The 23389-nt window shown below is 41.8% G+C and overlaps 1 protein-coding gene across 1 annotated transcript; it reads left to right on the top strand.

Annotated features, from left to right (window-relative positions):
* Nucleotides 1–308: 308 nt before the first annotated feature.
* Nucleotides 309–17598, top strand: trhra (thyrotropin-releasing hormone receptor a). Its single transcript, XM_061718218.1, has 2 exons — nt 309–1378; nt 16398–17598. Exons 1-2 carry the CDS (start codon nt 584–586, stop codon nt 16836–16838), a joined length of 1236 nt encoding a protein of 411 aa, XP_061574202.1. The 5' UTR covers nt 309–583; the 3' UTR covers nt 16839–17598.
* Nucleotides 17599–23389: the final 5791 nt, after the last annotated feature.

The following is a 23389-nucleotide window of genomic DNA, read 5'->3' as shown; positions in this document are numbered from 1 at the left end:
ACTTTATTTTGCAAAACTGGAGTGTCCCTGGCATTGAACAGTAATGCAAAGGCCCTTCAGATTTTCTCACACCTGAAATGAATTCATAAAGGAAGATGCAATTTAAAAGAAAATCAATATATCGTGACTCCCACAAAGCCAATAATATTCCATCAAAGTAAATCTATACACAGCTTAAATGGGCAGTGTGTGTGTGTGCGTTGAGAAGCAGGTGTCTGAGGTTCCAGCACGTCAGCCCGTGACTTCACTGCGAGCTCTCAAGAGCAGAGAGACTCTGCAGGAAGCTCTCAGTCATCAGAGCAGGGAGACAGAAGCAGAGAGCAGCAGCAGCCTGCAACACATCCTCTCCTCTGTCTGCAAACTTCAGTCAACACTGGCTTTTTAACGGTGGCTTTAGTAGTTTTTTTTTTAGGGTCATTTCATGGCTTTGCAAAATCAGATATGTGACTTCATACAGAAGGAAAGCCAGTTGGGATGGATTTCACATGGATGAAATATTTATTTTTTGTTATTACTTTTTTTTTAATGATTTATAATTTAAGTTGATGCTTTGTGCAGTTTTATTTCCTAAAAGTCCACAGAGATGGAAAACCTGACCATGGATAACTCGACCGTGCAGAACGGCACCAACCAGAGCCTGGCCGTGTGGGAGGACTACTCCGTCCAATACAAGGTGATCAGCGTGTTCCTGGTGTCCCTCATCTGCGGAGCGGGCATCGTGGGCAACGTGATGGTGATCCTGGTGGTGCTGACCACCAGGCACATGCGGACCCCCACCAACATCTACCTGGTGAGCCTGGCCGCCGCGGACCTGATGGTGCTGACGGCCGCCGGGCTGCCCAACCTGACGGACGCGCTGCGCGGCCAGTGGGTGTTCGGCTGGGCCGGCTGTCTGGGCATCACCTACTTCCAGTACCTGGGCATCAACGCGTCCTCCTGCTCCATCACCGCCTTCACCGTGGAGCGCTACATCGCCATCTGCCACCCGATCCGGGCGCAGTTCCTGTGCACCCTGTCCCGGGCCAAGAGGATCATCCTGCTGGTGTGGAGCGTCACCTCGCTGTACTGCGTCCTGTGGCTGTTCCTGTCCGACACCAGGGAGCTGGTGTTCTCCAACGCCGTGCTGCTCACCTGCGCCTACAAGGTGAGCAGGACTTACTACCTGCCCATCTACTTCACGGACTTCGCGGTGTTTTACGTGCTGCCGCTGCTGCTGGCCACGGTGCTGTACGGACTGATCGCCAGGATACTGTTCCTCAACCCGCTGCCCTCGGACCCCAAGAGCGGCAGCCAGAAGTGGAAGAGGGAGGCGAGTCAGGGGGGGAGGATGGTGAGCAGCAGCTCCTCCAGCAGCTCCACGGCCGCCTCACGCAGACAGGTACAGGGACATGTTTGTTCACACACACTCACTCTGTTTAATGATGTGTGCTCCAGCTGGGACACTCACGTCTCCATGTGCAACAAGCAGAAACAAAACTCCAGTGAAGTTGCTTATTAAGACAGCTTTATTGGTCAGTATGTTTTCTGACAAGCAGCTATGCTTGAGATTATATACCGAAGAGTATTAGAGCCATGCAGGAGAAAAAATATTTGAGAGGGAAAGATTTTTTTTTATTGTGCAATTCGAGAAAAAACTCGAAATGTGAGAAAAAAGTCGAAATGTCAAAATTTTTTCTCAACATTTCAACTTTATTCACGAAATTTTGACTTTTTTCTCGACATTTCGACTTTTTTCTCGAAGTGCATCTTGGAAAAAAAATCTTCCTCCTCTCAAATATTATTTTTATTTTTCTCCTGCCTGGACCTAATACTCTTCCGTATTAATCCATTGTGAACTGATGCCAAATACATCACTGAGCAGAAGTCTTAGGCACACCTTAGAATAGAATAGAATAGAATAGAATACAATACAATACAATACAATACAATACAATACAATATAATAGAATAAACTTTATTGATCCCCCAGAGGGGAAATTCAATTGTGCAGCAGCAAACATACACACACTCGACAATTTTTACAAAATATACATGGAAGTACGAAAAGGTATAAAAAAGTATATCCTAAAAAAATAACCAATAAATAGCTAAGTAATTAAAAAGAGCAATATAAAAAAAGAGCAATGTACAAAAGAAAAACGAATAATATACATGTGCAAAGAGACAAAAATACCAGTGATGCATTTAGAGATAAAGGTTATTGCACTTTTAAACCTTAGTCCTATTTTATTTTATTAAAGTTTTAAATGCATATTTACTATCTATACTCTTTAAGATTGAAACTGAATTTTTGTAGCCTGGATTTCTTGAACCTAAACATAATGAATCCCAATTAATGTATTTGCTTCTGCATGGGGACAGTCTGCTTAAAGCCACTCAATGTAGCAATATCATTTCTGACCACATGGGGGCACATCATTCAGCTGTGTGGAGCACAGAGCCACTGATAACACTGCTAATGACAATCTGGCACATCTTAGCCATTTCTTAGATCTTAGTATACCAGGATTGGACTTGTGTACTTGGTAGTTCTACTTGGCAACCCAGGAAAACGTACTTTGGGGAACAGAAGGACACATTTCCGGCTCATTTCAGCTGCAGCAGCAGCGTGTTTGTGTACTTCATGTTTGTGTACTTCATCACGACTCAGCCAGCAGGCTGACAGGTATTCAGAATAGGGCTGCAACTAACGACTATTCTGATAGTCGATTAGTCATCGACTATGGAAACGATCAGTTGACTAATGGATTATGAATCCTATAATTATTAAATGGGTCTTATTTAGTTCTCAGCTCTAAACTTTCCATGCAGTTCTTTAAATGATGTGCTCATTATAAATGAAAGACATGAAAGATGGACACTTCATTCAAAAATACATCTTTTAATTAACTTTACTGCCAGTCGCCGTGATGATGCATCTGCTGACGGCATATATTTTATCTGGCACTGTATTCCATGTGCAACTGTCGGCAGAGATAAGGAGGGAGGGAGATGGCTCACTCTGTTGAAAAACACCTATGGTGACAATAGCTACGGTGGCCGACAAGGGCCAAACGCACTGCAACGGCCTAATGCGTCTCAGTTAAGGAAAACGGCTTCAAGTACAGAAACGATTATAATTCACAAACTCAAAACGATGTACAAAAAGAGGAACGTGGTGCAAATGAAAAAACGTGCTGCAAAAAACAAAGACAAATGCAGCATCATCATCCCGTGTGTCTGTCCATTGAGCTGTTACGCCGAGAGCGCCCCCTGCAGGTTTGGAGCACTTCCGGTTGTAGTGACCGGTTATGAAGCATTTTTCTTTTGAAGTTGGTTTCTTGTTTTATATCGTCTTGTGCTTTTCATCGTTTCTCTATTTGCAGCGCGTTTGATGATGCTGCATTTGTCTTTGTTTTTTGCAGCACGTTTTTTCATTTGCACCACGTTCCTGTTTTTGTACCTCGTTTTGAGTTTGTGAATTTGTATCGTTTCTGTACTTGAAGCCGTTTTCCTTCACTGAGACGCATTAGGCCGTTGCAGTGCGTTTGGCCCTTGTCGGCCACCGTAAATGGCGGCTGAACGCTATTGTACATTATATGTAATTCTCAGCAGAAATGGAAAGGAAAGTGATGCCTCACTCTGTTTTTTTGCTAACAATTCGAGTCGATGATTAAATTTGTTGGCGACTATTTTCATCATCGATTTTTGTCGACAGTGTCCTCTGGTAAAAGTGTCTAATAATTGTTACTTTATGTATATGATGTGTTTTTAAGCTTTTGCATTTCAGCTGCGTTTTAAATGAACCTCCCTGAAAGCAAAGAACAAAGAAAGAACATATCAGGACTTTGTTTTAAAAATAGATTTAACTATAAATATCAAGCTAAAAGAAATACATGGATCTTTTAAACATTGTTGTCTTACATAACAATGAAGTTATGCTATTAAAAAAATATATTCAGTTCCTTCTGCTATTACATCTGCTCATTAGTGCCAAGTGCATTCTGGGTCATTTGCCATCTGAAGTCTCCACTGAAGCATCTTCAGTAAAATTGGTGGTGCAAGAACACATTCTGGGAGTTTGACTGTACATGTCTAGATTCAGACTTTGAATGGCAACAGAGCTTCAGCTGTAACCGATGATTTTTCACAAGAACACAAGTTCAAGCCCGCTAACAAACAACTCTTGAAATATGACTCTGTCCCAAAGGTCCACTTTATTTAGTTTTACTCCCAACGCCAGGGCCTGACTCCTGAGATCTCTAGAATGCTGCCCTTTTGCGGTCAGAATAGGCATTTCTTCATAGAGTGGCTTTAAAAAGAGTTAAATTGACTGGTTTTACGGGTTGTACAACTCATTATGAACATGTTGTAAATTTATTTTGTGTACATCTTATCAAGAAATCCGCTAATATCAGTTTTGCTGATAGTAATTATTGAAAAAATAAATCTTGTGGGTGTTGTGGCTTTTCAGTTGTCCAATTAATCAGACAACTGATCAATTCTACCTCCAATAAAATCACTGCATTTGTTTGTATCTAAACAAAGAGACTGAAAAATCAATATGGTCCTTTAATTTTGATTAAAAATACCAACATGACTCGGGGGGCCTAAAACGTTGATACAGTATTGGATGTGTCATTTTTCCCTTTTAAGACAAAGTAGGTACTTTATTATTAAAGCAGAAAACCGAACCTCAAATAACTTTTATTTTATGTTTTTAGTTAATTCAGTAGCTGAGGCATAAAGGCTTGAATGAAAATCAGGTTTTAGAAGACTTTGTAGATGAAACCTGGCACTGCAAAATCTAATTTCTAAGAAAGTAAAAACGCCCTGTTTCAAGAAAATGTGAAGACTATTTTAGACTATTTTGCTAGTTTAAAGAATTCTCCCCATGAACATTTTTCTTACTCCATTGGCAAAGATATTTTACTTAAATATAGGACAATTGTGTCAAGATTTAGGAATCTTAGGCTTATTTCTGGACGCGTTTTTGCAGTTTGTAATTTGTCATTTATTTATTTATTTCAAAACAGGGACAGTGCACAATAAGACATTCATCTTTTGCAAGAGAATATGCATTGTGCCAGGTTGTAGCAACTTGCTATTTTCCACCTGTAGTCCCTGGGCAGGTTGATAGAATAGTACATAAAAATGAGTATAGAAAAAGAAAAAATAAGTAAAAGAGCAGCTTTTGCAGTGTGGGTCTGAAAGGACACCCTAAACCTACTACCCTGGGATTAGGAAGGGTTACGCTGGATATAACCATCCACTGGACGGTCTTTTAAATTTAGGAAACATTTTGAAGCCTCAAGATAGAAACAAGTATGTTTTATCTGAGCTGTTAAAAAGAGTCCTGGAGTTTCTGTGGGTCAGAAGCCTCAAATCTAGAGCTTAAATCTTTTAAGCCTTAAATAATTTTCCACTTGAACAAATATCCAGTCAAATGACAAATGACGAGCAGTCAGTAACAACTCCACCACCCTCGGACCAAAACGGTCAAACTTGGGATCCGTGCAGATACAACACACCTGAGAGAGTTCGTCTCCTTATCTGTACCAGCAGAGTAAGTTCTGAAGAGACGCCAGGTAAAATGTATAATTCTCCCTCATCAAAACTTCACATAGGAGTGTAAATAACAGCTTTACAGCAATGAATCTGTAAACGGCAATGTGATAAAACCTGACTGATGACTTCACCAATGCTACAGTACATCTGTTTTGGGTATTTTCACAGGTGGTTTCTTCCCTTCGAGGTTTAGCAAAGCTCAAAAATGGTCTCAGCAAAGCATCTCCAGAGTACAAAATGTTTAACTTAGCTATTAGGACATGTTTTTTGGTAAATACAGTTTTAACTAACAATGTTTGTCTGTTAAAAGTCTGTGAGGTCTTACAGTAGACCTCATGGACTCCGCTTTTAAACACGCTGTCAAGAATGAGGTAAACCACAGTGCAAGCCTGTTTCCTTATCTCGTTTTAGTGAAAACAGGCTAAAAAGCCTTTTCCTACTCTGTTTAATGCCATCAGAGTTCTTTAAAAGTCAAGAGACACGCTGTACTGTCTCAGGACGAAGGGCTGGCGATGTTTGGTTATCTGATTAAGGAAGACGCCTCCCTGGAATGACATGGGTGGGGTCACCTGAGGGGCCTCTAGGGCTTTGTTGAATTGTCAAATCAGTAAACTTGAGCTCAAATAGGCTTTTGGCTGTTTTTCTCCCTTCGGTTTGGCCGATGCACACAGACAAACAGCTGGATGTTCCTAGCTGTCAGCATTTACTGCTCACAAGCAGTGGTCCAACCCATTACTCAGTTACTGAAGGAGGTAATGAAGACTTAGCATTAGGTTTCTAACTCTCTAAAGCCACTCATCATTCCCCCTTTCTATACACTCCAAATACACTCACTTGACTGCAGCTACAAGCTAAAGTCAAATGTTTTTCAAATGTATAATAAATGCACTGACGTGTGTCAAAAAAAACAAACAAAAAAAACACACAAAAGGTGTTTAAAGAATGATTACTACGCACTTTAAATTCTTTTACTTAGTAATTTATGACTTCATCACTTTGCTGTCTCTAGAAAACGTATTTGTTGTCAAATGTATGCTGAACGGGAACGTTGATGCTGTGTTATTGTTTTTGGTGCTGACAGCCGCTGCCTTGTATGTTTTTAATTCAGCCTCATTTCCATGACAACCTTTCAGGGGAGATGTAAAACTGGTTGTGCGTCTCCTCACGTCTGAATCCTTGCTGAACATGCCTCATACGCATCCACTGGTTCTGAGAAAAATAATCAGACTAGCATGTTAGCTTCAGTGATGTGCTGCTAGGGCTCATTTCCAGGCAGGCAGACATGGGGTCATGCTGGGGTCCTGCCAGTAAGGTGCTGCAGAGTCAGGCTAGGCGCATTTCCATTACAACTAGGGCTATGTACACACGTAGCCGGGTATTTTTAAAACCGAATATTTCCCCCCCTCTGTTTATAAAATAATTTGTATCCACATTACATCGTTTTTAAAAAAAAACCCTTCCACACATAACCGAAGATCTGCGTTTTCGACCACATTCATAAGCATTCTAACCTGTAGATCATCTGCGGCTGCCGCGGAGGTGCAGCTTCCCCGGCAGGCACGTCTCCTTCTCGGTAACGAGCCCGAGTCCCCCCCTTGTCCCGCCACGGATATGCTGCGTTATCGACGCAGCCCTACGCCGTAGCTTATGCCGTAGCCTATGCCGTAGCCTACGGCGTAGGGTACGGCGTACGGTGCGCGTCGCCGCGTACCCTACGGCGTAGGCTCTGCGTCGGTGTAACGTAGTAAACGGTGGTCAAGAGCAGAGACCATTTATTTAATAAATAGCTTGGAGAACAGATGCTGGATCATCTGTAGTTCTGTGGTAAACAAAGGTCGCACGTCAGAGCAGATTTGTTGTTGTCTTGGCGCATAATGTGGCGTTCGAAAACGCAAAACTCCGGTTGTCTCCGTCTACACGCATCTACATAAACAGAGTTTTCAAAAATCTTCACTTTGCCCGGAGTTTTTTTAAACATTCGTTTATTTGCGTTTTCATGTGGATGACAGGTCCAAAGGCAGGAAAATATCTTCGGTTTAGCAGATACCCGGCTGGGTATCTGCGGATGGGGTCTAGATTTGCGCAAAACCAAATATCGAAAAAAGAAATCCTGCAATGAAAACATCACTAATTCGAATACACTTTTTTCCAGGAGGTGGTTTTTTTCAGGCAATCTGTTAATCCACTTATTTGCAAAAGTGTAATGGAATTGCTTTTTGCAAATTTTCACAGCAGCGCTGGTCATCATTTTACTGCTTAGCACAGAGGACTGTATTGAAGTTAAATCAAAGTTGCTAGGCTGTGAATAAAGACTTAATAGAGTATAATCATTCATATAATAAAGAGAATATGTTTTGTTGTGCTGTTAATCCCATTAACAGACCTGTGTGACTGGCTGGTTCGCCTGTCTGAGGCTGAAGCTTCGTGAAGCAGCTTACTCTAACTGAGTATCAGCTTAACACAATCATTTCAGCTGTCAGCCCTGAAATGACTTTTGAAACGTCCCATTTCAAATGTTCGCCAGCAGCACTGCAGCTCCTCTGGTACAGTCAAGCTGAACGGGGCAGGTGCAATAACAGGTTTAACCCAGCTGAGCCAAAGTGGCTCCCAGCAGAGTTCTGCTAGTCCTCGTTTCAGTTATGGTACAGTAGCACTCATTTTGAATATTTTTTTGTAGCGATGCTTGAAATTACAATGTTTGTAATAATGATTAGCGTCATTAGCCAGCCTACAACGGCTGTGACTCAAATAAGGTGTCCGTGTTCCACCCAGCTTTCCAGGTTTTTTTTGTTCCACCCATTTGCAACATGTTTGCCCACTACGAGGAAAAAAGAAACATGAAAATCACTGTTCAGAAAACCTATTGGTGATGGCACAGTCTATGGGTCTGACCCTCCCACATGTTAGAGCGATGAGGTCTTGACTGAATGTCCCATTAGAAGAGACACTGGCTGACCAAAAGTGTATAATATGCTTCCTTTGTCATCCTATTAAAATAAGTTACAAACCTGCAAAGATGCAACATTTGTTACATTTGAATCATGTAAATTGTTTGTTTTGTTCAACTTCATATAAACAAAGAAGTGCTTTTCTAGCTGTCTTGGGAAAAGGTTCACCTTCTTCGACTTTTCTTGCAGTTATGGACATTGTATTTTCAAAGAACTACCAGACATCAGCTGTCATATCTGTGGCCGTCATCAGTGTCACTGAGGGACATGTCATCTTCTCAGAAGCACATTACAACTGTCAGGCTGAGCTGAAGGGGGATGAGTTCTCTAAACTGATTAAATTTTCATCTCCAAATAGACAGCTCAATCAAAATATTGATTAAAAAAAGTAAAGAAAATGCTCTCGGTTCATAATCCTATATTAACTGTATGTCAGATGGGACAATTACTGATTAAAAACCAGTCCTTCTGTCCACAGAGAGGAGGCTATAAATCTTTGTTTTTCTGATAGTCAGAGCTCATATTCACAGATGTGGTTATTTAGTTCCCAAGTACCCATCCATCCTTCCATTTTCTATACCCATATTATCCTGTATAGGGTCCCGGAGCTCTGCCGGAGCCTATCCAGCTCATTACTGGCGACCTGTCAGGGGTACACACCTGACAGGTTGCCAGTCCATCACCGGCCTCCCAGGTACCCGGTAACTACCTTATGTGTATTAGCTGAGCTTAGTTTGCTTTCCATGGCCATTTTGAGAGGAGTTTGTTTTGACCTGTGAAACTGGAAAGTACAAACAGAAGAATTAGGAAGATCAAAGATTTAATCAAATGGTTGCAGGTTTTAAAATCCCACCTTGTTAGGAGGAGCATGTAGAGTAGACGCTCAGCACAGAATTCAGAATACTGAATGTGCATTTCAAAAAGATAAAAAGATAATTAAACCTGAAAGCAGAAATGAACGGGCCCTCACGCGTGCAATTTTCACCCATAAAGATCAAGGACTCAAAACTAAGTCCGATGACACCACCCATGACTCTGTATGTCAAACCATTCAAAAGTTATAGCATAAAATAGGATCTATTAAATATCAACCAATCAGAAGAAGGGGCGGGGCTAATTCATGCAAATGAAGGTCAAGTCCTCCAAACCGAGTCAGATGACACCACCCACGAGTCTTTATCACAACCCGTTCAAAAGTTATGGCAGAGAATAGGGACTATCAAATATCGACCAATCAGAAGAAGGGGCGGGGCTAATTCAGGCCAATGAAGGTCAAGTACTCAAAACCGAGTCCGATGACACCACCCACGAACCTTTGTGTCAAACCATTCAAAAGTTATGGCAGAAAGTAGGAACTATCAAATACGGACAAATCAGATGAAGGGGGGGCACGCTTTTTGGCGTCTATTGTTGCCACGGTAACGCTTTTGACTGAGAAAAGTAATGCGTGTCGGCGCAGGATGGAGACGCACATTTTGATGTATAACACACCTGGGTGCACGTTACGGTTCGGGCCGCATTAACGGCCGAAGAAATGTCATAAATTGCGCCAAAATTAAATGATTCATTCAAAATGGCCGACTTCCTGTTGGGTTTCGGCCATGGCGCCAAGAGACTTTTCTTTAAGTTGCGACATGATACAGGTGTGTACCGAGTTCGTGCATGTATGTCAAACCGTATTGTGGGGCTTGAGGCTTGAAGTTTTCTAGGGGGCGCTGTTGAGCCATTAGGCCACGCCATTAATGCAAACCATTAAATATCACATTTTTCGCCAGGCCTGGCTTGCGTGCAAAATTTGGTGACTTTTGGGACACGTTTAGGGGGGCAAAAACCTCATTTCGTCGGAAAAATAAAAACGAGAACGAGAACTCCTACAGATACAATAGGGCCTTCGCACTGTCAGTTCTTGGGCCGTAATAAAATAATAAGATGTTGGATGAATGAACCTTGAAGAGGGTCACATTCAGACACAAAATGTCTCTTCCATCATCTTCCAGAACTCTGAAATCATGTCATTTTTGATTTCTTTTCAGGCTGTGTTCAGGGTTTGAATTTGAAAAGAAAACCTTCCTAGTTAGGGTTAGAAAACTACCTCTACTAGTCTCTCACGTAATCAATATAGACTTCAACTGGGCTCCATCGACTAACAAGTCAGATTTATTTCAGCATCTAGACCTTACCTTTTAGTGACTTCACGAGCATCAAAACCGGTCAGGCACCTAATATGGAGACAAAAGTAGTCATTTAATAGAAATTTAAATTTCAGTGTTGGGTAGGGGGCAACAAAGAAAAAAGCCTCAAAAGGTGAGCGGATCAGCACCGCTGGCAGCAGCATTAACAGTCTCCTGACGGGCCCCTGTTCCCTTGAGCTGTCATTTAAGGTTCCAGGCTTTCTCTCTGACAGTCCTTTCACTTCTCTTCACATCTTAACAGCGTCCAAGAATAGATCTAAGGACCTTTCCATACCCACATCTACTAAACACTGTTTAGTAAAACAGTGAGACTGCTGTCTTTGTGTTTCAATACGTCTTAATAGTTCACAACACTGATAAAAGATCAATAACCATGCCGGAGGCGCTCTGCCTGTCCCTGACGCTCTGATCCCAGCTCTCATGCTTTCTCCTGATGACACCGTTATGAAACATTTTCATCAGCACTTCACTCCTTTTTATGATCTGAATGGATTAGATGTGAACAAGGAGACGGTATATGTACTTGAAAAAAGACACTGAAATACTGAAAAATGAACAGATGTCTTTTTCTTCTCTTTACCTTGTAAGTGAGCCGGCTGCCTCAGAAAAAAATATACACAAATTATATACCGTGGGAGAAGAGGCAACAGTCCTCAACTGAGCTAAAGCCGTTAAAGTTGGTCCAGTTTTTTCAACAAGATCATGCAGGCATATTTTTACATTTAAAGGAGCTTGAGGCCGGATTGTGGCAGGATTTATGAAAAAACTTTCCCGCGCTGGGCTGCGGATGTGACGTCACATGACGCTGCATGCACGTTCTCCCCGTTCTCCCGTGCCGGCTTCACTGTTGGCTGCAGTACCCCCAACGGCCGTCGTGGTGAAGGATGGCGCTAGAGAGTCTCATTTCTTAAAAGGAGCCTCAAGCTCCTTTAAGTTTCTCGTGATTACAAACTTGCAAAATAACTAGTTGTAATAAAAGAAGGGCTCCCTTAAAACCAGATTATCCAAATCACAACGGATAAAAAAAAAGATATATATATATTTTTTTTAATGAAGTCGAGTTTCACGTCTCAGGATTCACAAGACATTTGCTTGTTTGGTACAGAAAAGACAGCAAAAGAAGCTTACAATGAACCTAAAGCAAGAACTTATCACTGCAACACGTGGGAGTCCTAAAACCTGGAAGAGCAACGCACAGATACACAACTTACAGAATCTGCCCTTTAAAAATCTGTTTGTGTTTGAAAAACTATCGATTTCATTCATTTGAGGTATATAATTGAACAAGTTCAGAGGAAAAAGCAGCCAACCTGAGCTTTGAAAAACAGTTGCGGTTCCTTGGGTAGGTTGTCTTTTTTGGGAATATGGTGTTAGGTCAGCCTGTTCAAAGCTTTTCCTGACCTAAGACACTGGAGTTCCTGCGTGAGTGCACTGAGTGCAGATGAAGGGACGGGACTTCACTGACACTGATGCAACTACAAACGCGGCCATGTACAGAGCTCAGGGCTGGGGATTCAAGGCAAGTCTTGTGAGGTTAACGGCTTATGCTGGTTTATTTTTATTTTCATGTCTCCATCAGTATCAGAATGCCAGGACACCAGTGTTTAGGACTGACAGTAGGGGAGCGTCTATATTCCCTGCTTGACAGAGATGGTAATTGTGTACTGCACGTCTTATTTTCCCTCTTGATTTACTCTTCTTCTTCTTTTTCTTGATGCCTCTGGCTCCCTAACGCAGTCCTGCTTTATTACACAGTAATTTTAATGACAGCCCACCAGCATGACTCCTTTATACTCCAGTTTCAACCTTCAGGTTTAAACTGGAATATGCAAATAAACCGTGAAAACGTTCAGTAACTCGCATCTTTTCAGGGATCTAAGCATCATCCTCAAACCACAAATTAATGCGTTTCCCCAGATTCTTGTCCTTTGTCCTTTGTCTCTGGGATGCTTACACTCGTAATTATAGGTAGTGCTCTGTCAAGTGGGTGTACATTATCATTTGTCAGCTTTTTCCAGCATCAAAACTCCTATGTGAATCACGATTTCCCCGTAACTAACACTGATATTTAGTGGCATATGTGTTTTGCAGGTAAGTAAAAACTATACCATTATAGCCCCCTTTAAATCTTACGGCAGTGCATAGACTTATTATATCAAATTTAAATTCAATATTTCCTACTCTTTCAGTCACTGGGGCATTAGCCTGCAGGTGGCATTTAATAATAGGAAGGTAAATTCTCTTTCAAAATCAATTAAGCAGGAAAAATTATATAACTTTGTAAAATGTCATGAGTTGTATTAAATATAAATAATATTTGTGTCCATAAATTGTGTCTAGCCTTGACATGACTTGACTTTGTGAGTGCATGTTGATGCAGATATTTTTCTCTTGGGGTTTGAAAACAACAATGTCCCGCTGTCAATCAGCTCAGACTGGAGTACTGCTGCTCTTTATGACACGTAACTAGTTATGTCCTACATGTAATTATGACACATCACTGCATTATCAGGTGAAGTGGAACACAAATCTGTCTCTCCACGAGTCGTCTGTGATAAGCGACTGGACGGGCTGAGGTCGGAGCGCAGCCCAGGTATTTCTGGGGAGAGTGAGTGATGATCTTCAGCACAACAGGACGTACTTCTGTAATCAGGCACATTTGGTGGAGCGGAGCCGGGGGAGAGAGAGCCTCGCTGCAGGTGGTCACCCTGACAGGAGTGCCAGACAATTATTCATGACGCTGGAACTAAATTAAAAAGTATGGTTTTCAGGCCAGACATAATTAATTTCATGCTTGACAAGCACCTTTGTTTCTTTTTACACTTCACGTTCCAAACAATGTAATTGACTTTTCTGTCTCTCTTGATGTTCTTTTAAATCTCCAGGATTTTTATTTTTATATTACTAGTGTTTTTCTTATGCTGACCATGATTACAGAGGTGTTTTATTTCATGCTTGCTGCAGAGAATGTGAGCTGCTCTTTAAAAGGTTAATCCAGTGAAGCTGGTCCCTGAAACAAAAATGGAGCACTGTATTTTTTCCTCAAGATAACTTTGTTGTGCAAACATTATGATGTTTAGCTTTGAGGAAGAGCACCAAACTTAATATTTAGTCTGGCAGAGCTGGACTCTTTTGACTGTAGTACTGTGGTTACTGGCGATACAAAATCTCCAGGGATAACACAAACATCTGGGGAAGGGTAGCTTGCAGTTACTGGGGAACAGAGCAGACACACATCTCAGTATTATTACAAAAAAGTAGAACAAAGAAGTCGAGGATATTTGACAAAGCAGGGCTTAACATATGCCACTGACTTCATCCATCTTAGTCTGTTTCACAAATGCCAGGGTGAGAAGGTGCAGCTCCATCAAGCCCAGTGTAAGTAAGCCTGGTACAGGTTCAATCAGTTTTCTTCAGCAAACCATGAGGTCATTGTACTAATATGCTTTTTATAACTGTAATTTTATGCATAGAATTGGACTATGTAGCTTAGGTGACACGAACTGTATATCATTCTTACCCGAATATTGATCCCCCTGAAGGGCTTTCTTCATGAGCACCACATTTTACGAGATTTTATGTGAATGTGTTCACATAAGTCCAGTGCATCGATCACATTATAGAGAGCTGTTATGTACCATGCTTCAGTTATCCTGCTGAGACTGTAAGAGAACATGTTTTGTGGAATCTGCTTTCAACGGCCTTGTAAAATGTAGCAAGTCTTTTGTGGTCACCAGACACACAGGTGGAATTGCACAGTGATACATAGCTCTGTGTTGTGTGATGAATTTGACTAGAGAGACAATCCCTTTCATAGTCCGACCTACCCCAAAAGACTGTCCAAACATCTTTCAAAAACAGGCACATCTGTGCGATAGAAACACACATGGCATGAATGGGACGTCATAAGTCCTTGCCTATTGCCATTTCCCCTGACTGTAGCCAAATCACCTACTCAGCCACTCCCTATTATTTCAACAAACGCAATAAAATACAAGAAAAAAAATAAATGTGTGACTTTTATTGACACAGATCAAACTAAGCCTCAGCTTCTAAGTTCTAGTGCTGGGCTAGTTGCTAAGCAAAACAACAGTGCATTTTTCATGTTTTAAACAAACTGACAATACAAGAACCTCCTTTTCAGGCTCGTTTTTGTGTGTCTCTATTCGTACGAGCTGGTTTTAGTGGGTGAAGTGAGCCAGTCCAAGGTGTGTGCCCTTTGTTCATCTGTCACACAGCTTGGTGCTATCAACTCCCTAGATCCAGCAAATGCAGCAAATGATGTAAAGTTGGCTGCAGGCAAAGATGACAAGGCTCATTAATTAACACATTTTAAGTGTAAGGCAGCCCCACAAAAATTGACAGGGATGTTTTATATTGGTGTTTTCCAATTGGTAGCCACTGAAGATTATTGTTATTATGGATGGGAAAAACCCTTTTAACAAAGAGCTCATCAACTGACTTTGGTATGAAAACTCGGATTTCAGTGTATTTTGATGACAGCATAATACAGTCCCACTCAGGAGGAGGTATGCCGTACAGTATGTCAGCTCCACTTCTTCACAGTCCACATTATTAAAGCGGCGCCTTATAGTTACTTCTGGCAATAGTTAAAGTAGCTGTATGTAAGAGCAATAATAAAACGAATCATAAAATGACCCCGATATGTCAACAGACATTTAAAAATCATGTTCATTTCAAATACCGTACTTATGTCACTGACAACAGCACTCAAGCCGAGATATTCCAGTTTAAAAAGAGGAGTTGCAGCCCTCAACTGATGTTGATGTTGTCATTTTTTGTTTTGGCCTGAAGCTCCACCCTCCACCTATCTCCCAATCACGAAGTCAATATTGTTTCTGAAGCTCCACCCTCCACCTATCTCCCAATCACGAAGTCAATATTGTTTCTGAAGCTCCACCCTCCACCTATCTCCCAATCACGAAGTCAGTATTGTTTCTGAAGCTCCACCCTCCACCTATCTCCCAATCACCAAGTCAGTATTGTTTCTGAAGCTCCACCCTCCACCTATCTCCCAATCACCAAGTCAGTATTGTTTCTGAAGCTCCACCCTCCACCTATCTCCCAATCATCAAGTCAGTATTGTTTCTGAAGCTCCACCCTCCACCTATCTCCCAATCATCAAGTCAGTATTGTTTCTGAAGCTCCACCCTCCACCTATCTCCCAATCACCAAGTCAGTATTGTTTCTGAAGCTCCACCCTCCACCTATCTCCCAATCACCAAGTCAGTATTGTTTCGGCATCCGGGTTGCCAGCTCGGCTCTAATTATCGCAGCCATGGCAGCCTACGTTCCTGCTGCATTCTGCAGCCTACCTGGCAACCTCTGGTCGGGGGGAGGAGGGGGAGGGTACACGCCGCTCAACAATATTTTGAAAGTGACTGCAGTACTAGTTTTGGCCATTTCTTACAGACGGCTCCTTTAATAAAGTTGCAGCATTTATCGTTAATGATAGTTTTTGTTTTTCCTAATACTGCCTCACAAAAACCACATAACATTCATCAGGTAAGCAGGAGGAAATGTTTGAAGGATAAAATTAATATCAATGTGATGAAATTACACACAATGCTGATTAGCCACTATCAATCACCGGCGAGTCTGTCGTATGTAAGACTTCCATTCCAGCTACAGTTTTTGTTCGTGACATTACTTACTGGCATTTTTAACATGTGATTTTTTTTTTGATCAGGTGACAAAAATGCTCGCTGTGGTGGTGGTCCTCTTCGCCTTACTTTGGATGCCATACCGAACCTTAGTGGTGGTCAACTCTTTCCTGGACAAAGCCTACCTGGACAACTGGTTCCTGCTCTTCTGCCGTCTCTGCATCTACTTAAACAGCGCCATCAACCCGGTGATCTACAACGTCATGTCTCAGAAATTCCGCACCGCTTTCAAGAAACTGTGTCACTGCGGTCCTCAGCGCATAGAGAAACCCGTGTCCTACAGCGTGGCGCTCACCTACAGCGTCATCAAGGAGACGTCCAACGGGGAAAGTCCTGACCACTTCACAACGGAGATGGACGAGCTTCACTCGCCATCCGACCCATACCTACCCGCCAGCATCTTGACGAGTGGCAAAAAGATGCCATATGAGGGGCCCTCCCTGTCTGACAGAGATGTCAAAGTTTGACTTGAGACAAACTTTGCACCCTTGGTAGTTATCAGAGATTCTGACAGTCAAGTTTGAATTAAAAGTGTCCCAATATTTCCATCTGAGCACGACCACTTGTCAGGAGCCCACTGTGATGCATTGAAATCCGTTGTCATTTGCTGTTATATTTTGCACAAAATAAGTAAAAAGACTGATGATGAATTCCCTAAAACACAGTTTACTGAAACATCCACCTCGCAGCGGCTCTCAACTGTGCTTGTGACCGCCGTAGAGAAGAACAGGAGAAATTAAAGTAGGGAATCATGTTCTGTGTAAATTTGATCTTTTATAGAATAAACTTGCAGTTAGTCAAAATTTATTCTACAGTCACTCGACTGATTAGATTAAAGCAGCCCGTCCGTCCCTCCACCTTTTCTCCCTCTTCATTTTCAACAGAGACCGCAATAAACTCGACCAAACAATACGTCACAGCCAAAAACGGAAAGTCCCCACAGGAGATATTAGGGAAAGGATGATGTGTTTATGTAACGTCTCAGTTCAGTCTGCTGTAATTAAGTGTTTGTTCTCTCTTAGTGCTCTCTTTGCACCTCTTTCAGCCACAGTAGGCAGATGTTTACAACAAAAAGCTCTAAACTGCCGTTCTACACTACCTACTCAGATAGCAGAGAGACTAAATTCGTAGCTGCTGCAAGTGAACTCAGTGGAGCCTCTACCATGTACGCGGTCAGATATTTCCTGACTGGTTAGAAAATTGAACACAGGAGTGAGTTTGAGTTTGGTTGGTCGTTGGTTTGTCTCCACGTGGGTCTGCGATGGACCTGTTCAGGATTTTCCCTCCTCCTGCCCTAGTGACAGCAGGGATGGGCTGTTTTTTTCTCATTTTTATGCCTACCGTTTAAATACAACTACAACAATATGACAGGGGGGCTTATCAGTCAGGTACTGGATAATGGATAGACTTGTCAGGTATGTCACATTGAAAAAGATTTCATGTTGGAGTTCGGGACCATAATCTTGGTAGAAAAATGTTTGTAGTCTAAATATCTTAAGAATCAGACTACAGCTGTCTCCAAAACAAAACATTAGAAAGACCTCATATTCAAGGTACTTAGGTATTCACTTACCGGTAACTTTTAAGACCCAGAGGCGACGTTCATGTTTTATTTAGAGTCAAAAGTCTGACCTCAAAATTACATGATGTTCAACTTCTACATGTTTGATGCACAAAGGCAAGAAAACCACCTCAGCCCCAGAGAGTCAGTTGAAGCTTTTCTTCAAACAAAAGCTTGTCAACAGAAATATAGTTCACTCAACTGTTTGAGGAGTAGAACTAAAAAGGTTTAAAAGGTATGTCAGTTAATGTGTCAGTAGGAAAAGCAAGATGACAGACTTTTCTCTGAGTGTGTTTGTTGCATTTTTGAGGAATTATGCAAAATGGGGGCAATTTTGAGTGTTCAGTGAAATTAGTTTCACATATCGAAACCTTCAGACTGCCTGATATTAACTGTCTCATTCAATTTTTCTTTACATGTTAAACACATCAGGTGTAGTATGTGAAAGTGTGTGTGTGTGTGTGTATGTAAGTGTGTGTGTGTAAACGTGGTGTGTGTAGGGGTGTTTTCACAACTACAGCTTTTATTTTGTTTACAACAAACTCATGCTTGTTTCGTTTGATGCAGTTCTTTTCTTGTCCGGTGCAGGGGGTGTGGCGAACTCTGCGATGGCCCCCCTGTTGAGAAAGAATATAAAACTGAAACAGGACCGAAAGCATGGAGTCATGTGATTTGGGGAAATTATTGGAGAATAGACTTTTGTTTCTGCAGGAATAATAAGTTAAATGTTGTTCACACTTCTGTATGAGTAATGTATGCATCCCTCTTTACCACTTTAGTGTGTGCCTTTGGTGACTATCCAAATGTTCGTCTCCAACCGTGTTAGTAGGGAGTTGCTTCTCTCCACTGTTGCCCTTTGCTTGCTCAGGATTGTTCACTGAATTGGAGATTCAATGCAACCTTTTGGGTCCCTTTGCTGGATAGTTTTTAACTTTGATTTATTTGAATGAATTGCCATTATATACATTTTGAATTGGACCCAACTGGAATGAACTGGATTATAAATGGATTAGAGCAAATTGGATTTCTTTGGATCATATTTGGACTGCACTGAACTGGTTTATTTTCTGAGCTAAGTGCCTTGAAATGAAATTTGGAGTGAATTGGGATTATACAAATAAAATGAATTGAATAGATGGCAACCAATCCACCTTTGCCATGTCATAAAACAGGCAGTACATCGGTATATTCCAGAGCAGAAGATTTTCCAACTGTACGGTCAGTCCCCATTGCGGGAAGATGTTTGTAAATCCATTTTGTTCACAACTCCACTGTATTGTAACATATTTAAGTGTCACATAGACCAGTGTTGTCCAACTGTAGTCCTCAAGGGCCACTGTCCTGCACACTTTTAGATTCCCTGTTTCAACACATCTGATTCAAATATATGGCTCACCGTCAGGCTGTCATCAAGTCTGTTAATGACACATTCATTTGAAACAGCTGTGGTGAAGCAGGAAAACATCTAAAACATGCAGCACAGCTGCCCTCAAGGATGGGAATTAGACAGCATTGATATAGACAGTGTTTTTTGTACTAAGACAAAGGATGAGTAGATGCTGACCTGAATGTTGTAACACCTGACGTGGATGGCACCAGTTAAAGCTCATGATGAAATGTTTTCATGAACCTTAGTTGTCTCTTCATAGATCAAGACGGTAGCACCAAACAGGATTATGGATAACTGTTGGCGCCACGGATTGGCGGACATCTGTATCTGTATTATATCTGTATTTTTAGTTTTCGGTCAGATGGCAGACAGAGCTGACCAATCAGCGGTGAGGACATTCCTACTGGTTTGAAGTGACGCACTCTGCATTTATCCAACGGGGAAAATGCTACAAGTTTACAAACTCATCAAGTGATTCAGACTGGAGAAAACAAAAAAAAAATGTAAACCACCTAAAGTAAATTTCCTTTTAAATGCTATGGTTGTAGGTGCTGTGGATATCAGTTTTGCCTCAAAGGAAGAAGGTGCCTGGTTCAAAATCCCAGCAAGTGTCTTTCTATGTGAAGTTTGTATGCACTCCCCATGCGTGGGATTTCTCCGGGTACTCCGGGTTCCTCCCATAGTCCAAAAACACATAATGTGAGGTTAATTTGTTATTCCAAATTTTTTTTTTTATTTTTTTTTTTTTATTTATTAATGACCACCCAGCCAGGCTGGTGGAATTTGTTTCTCTGCATTTAACCCATCTCTAATTAGACTAGAGAGCAGTGGGCTGCCATATAAACGCCCCCTGGGGAGCGGTTGGGGTTGAGGGCCTTGCTCAGGGGCCCAGGGTGGTTGACCTGGGTTGCATTCTGGGGGCTTGGTCCTCCAGACTCCAGTCCACTTCTGCAACCACTAGGCTACCACTCCCCCATACAGTGTGGGCTTATAGCTGTTTGTATGTGTGGCCCTGTGATGGACTGGCGTCCTGTCCAGGGTGTAAACCTACCTTTCACTCTAGGAGAGCTGGCATAGGCTCCAGTTGATCCCTGTGACACGTAAACAGGATTGCACAGGTATGGATACTGGATGGATGGATGGATGGATGGATTGATGTAATGGTACTGAACATTTCTTACTTCTCCATGTGACTGCCTTCCGACAGCTTAGTTTCTATTTTGGGATGGCTACAGTGTGAATACCCACCGTGTTCATGGAAATTTTCTGTAATATTTAATGTCACTATTGTGTGCAATATAATGCACTAATCCCCGAGATCTATTTGCACCTGCTCTATTGTACCAGGACTTTACAGTTGTTACAAAATCCTGTAATCTCTGTTTTTTGCATCCCCACCTGAAGCCATGTAATTTAACTTAATCCAAATGTGCAGCACCGTGACATTTTAATTTTGCTAGAGGAGGAAAAGCATAGATGTGGAATTATATGACCTTTGTAAATGCTTTCTGCATAGAAAAGGAAGACATTAGACACTCGCTTCAACCTGATGTGCCATTTAAGTATCACCTGAACACTAACGATGTCTGCAGGGACTGGTTTGATTAAGACTTAACGTGACAGACACCGAATCCTTATGCTGCTTTGGTAACTGTGAGGATGAACACTGTTGGAAGCCTGTGAAGGTCAGTGGTAAATGTATCATACTGAAAAAGATAGGCGCTCGTCAAGTGCGGGCAGAGGCTGTTCTCCAGAGGGTTGGATACTGTAATTCACTGATGTTGACTGAGACTGCTGAAGGCAGCACTTTTCGTTGATTTATCTGCCCCGTAAAATTCCACAAATGAGTAAATAGATTGCAACCAAAGTGCCATATTTGAGCTGGTGCAATCACTAGTGTGTATATATAGCTCACCCTGCTATTAACTTGTGTCTTTTTGAACTGCATATTTGTATAAGTGGAGGCCCTGCAGAAAAAGCATACTGTACAGAGTGGGCCTAATGAAAGGAAACTGTCATATTGGATATTTGGCTTTTGTTTTTTTGTCTATATTGTAAAGTTGCTTGAAATGTACAGTACGGTGCAGTGCTATGTGAAATTCCTGCAACATTGTGTTTTCAAGTGTGTGCTAGCAAATGCATTGTTAAAATAGCTATTTTGCTCCACTTGTCTGTTTGCTGCTGTTTGAAAACAGCAGATAAAAGCTTAAGTGGAATAGGTGTGAAAACATGAATACATATTTGATGGTAGTTTGCAGCGTAAAGTACCAGACATTTGTAACATTATTGATTCCTTTCTTTGTTGGAGTGTATTTCACTTTTAGACAGAAACCAAACTGTTGTGATGGAGGTGTTTTGTGTTCTGCACATGAACACGTGGGCTTTTGTGATGTGAACACAAAAACAGATACCTGCTGTATTTATATGTGAGTCAATGCTCATTGCACATTTCTGTCTCATCGTTGTTTTTCTCTGCTCTTGCTGTTTAATGGATTGTTTTGTATTTTGTATTGTTCCTTGTCTATAATAAATAACAATTACAGTACCACATGGGTGGTGCATTATTCCTGTCTCTTAATACATCAGTATGGTCTTGTCAGCCAGCATTTCTGCCCTATCAGCAGCTGCCACTGCAGAAACTGCCTCATCCCAGATGTTACCATGAATCTGGCATAGAGCTACGCAGAGTTATGACCAAACATCAGTCATAGCAGCTGATGGCTTTATATTGGAGTCACTCTGCCTGCAGTGGCCTGACTCTGCACAAATTTATGTCACTGAGGTGATCCGAGGTCAATGGATTCCCAAAACAAGGAAAGTAGACACCCTTGTGCAACTCTTGTATTGTTCTGTACATCTAAATAGTATCCCACTTAATTGATCAAACATCATTAAAATTGGAAATTAGCACTAGGATTATGTTTTATGAGCAGGTCAAAGCCTAAGAGGAGACATTTAACATGCATTCCTTAAAATAATAAGTGGAAAATGTTGATTAGTTGGTATGATTGACGAGTCTGGCTGTGTTCCGTTCAGTGTTCCACCAGAACGATTCTGAAGTGAAAAACACAAATATCAATTCAGTTCAATTCAATTTTATTTATAGAGCGTGTATTACAACACAAGTTGTCCCTATGATCTTTCCAGAGACCCAGAACATGACCCCCGAGTAATTATTACAAAAATATAACAAACAATGGCAGGTAAAAACTCCTCTTGTGGGAGAAAAGCCTCAAGCCAAACAGTGGCAAGAAAAACTCCCCTTTAGAAGGGAAGAAACCTTGATCAGGACCTGGCTCATAAGGGAGGACCCTCCTGCTGGAGGCCAGCTGGGCAGAGACGGAAAAGACAGATTGACTGAGACGCAGACACAGAGGAGAGACACAGACACAATGGCTGACTGATGCACTACAGGGAGGACTACTGATGTAGACAGCAGACACTGAGGTGGTCAGAGGGTGCGACTGCAGATCAGGATGTCACTGGAGGAATAGAAAGAAAGACCAAAGCAGTTAAAGACCACAGGATAAGATAAGACAGCAGGGAAATTCACTTATTCAATTCAATTCTTGCAGCTCACCAGACAATGTAAAGTGCAAAATTGTTAATTTAGCAATAAAAAAGTAAAAACACAGGTCAAACACATATTAACATACGAATTGGAGGTGTGGGGGGTTATGGGTGGGTTTGGATGTCTCACAGTATACGGTCAGTGGAATGAAAAGAAAGGGAAAAGCCCGGAGTAAAACTAAACTGTAGAGTTGCACAGTCTAACAGTGGAGGGAATTAATCATCTGCAGTAGTAGCAGGGCTAGTAGTAGGGCTCCTTTCTACAATAAGGGTGTATCAGTCTGCCGAAGGAGCTGTTCAGAGTCTAGACTGTCTGATGCAGAGGGTGAGAGGTATAGAGGTAATAGATGTCAGTTTGTCAAATGTTCTCCTCTCACCCACCTCCTCCACAAAGTCTAGTGGGCAGCCCAGGACACAGCTGGCCCTCCTGACCAGCTGGTTCAGTCTCTTCCTGCCCCTGCTCCCCAGCAGACAACAGCGTAGTGGATGGCTGAGGC

The sequence above is a fragment of the Cololabis saira genome, chromosome 3, assembly GCF_033807715.1.
Source record: "Cololabis saira isolate AMF1-May2022 chromosome 3, fColSai1.1, whole genome shotgun sequence".
In the NCBI taxonomy this organism is placed as follows: Eukaryota; Metazoa; Chordata; class Actinopteri; order Beloniformes; family Belonidae; genus Cololabis; species Cololabis saira.
This window is presented reverse-complemented; position numbering and strand designations above follow the sequence as displayed.

Coding starts and splice junctions, on each gene's coding strand:
- trhra (XM_061718218.1), top strand. CDS start 584: ATGGAAAACCTGACCATGGATAACTCGACCGTGCAGAACGGCACCAAC. Junction 1,379..16,397: donor CGGCCGCCTCACGCAGACAG/GTACAGGGACAT, acceptor TTTTTTGATCAG/GTGACAAAAATGCTCGCTGT.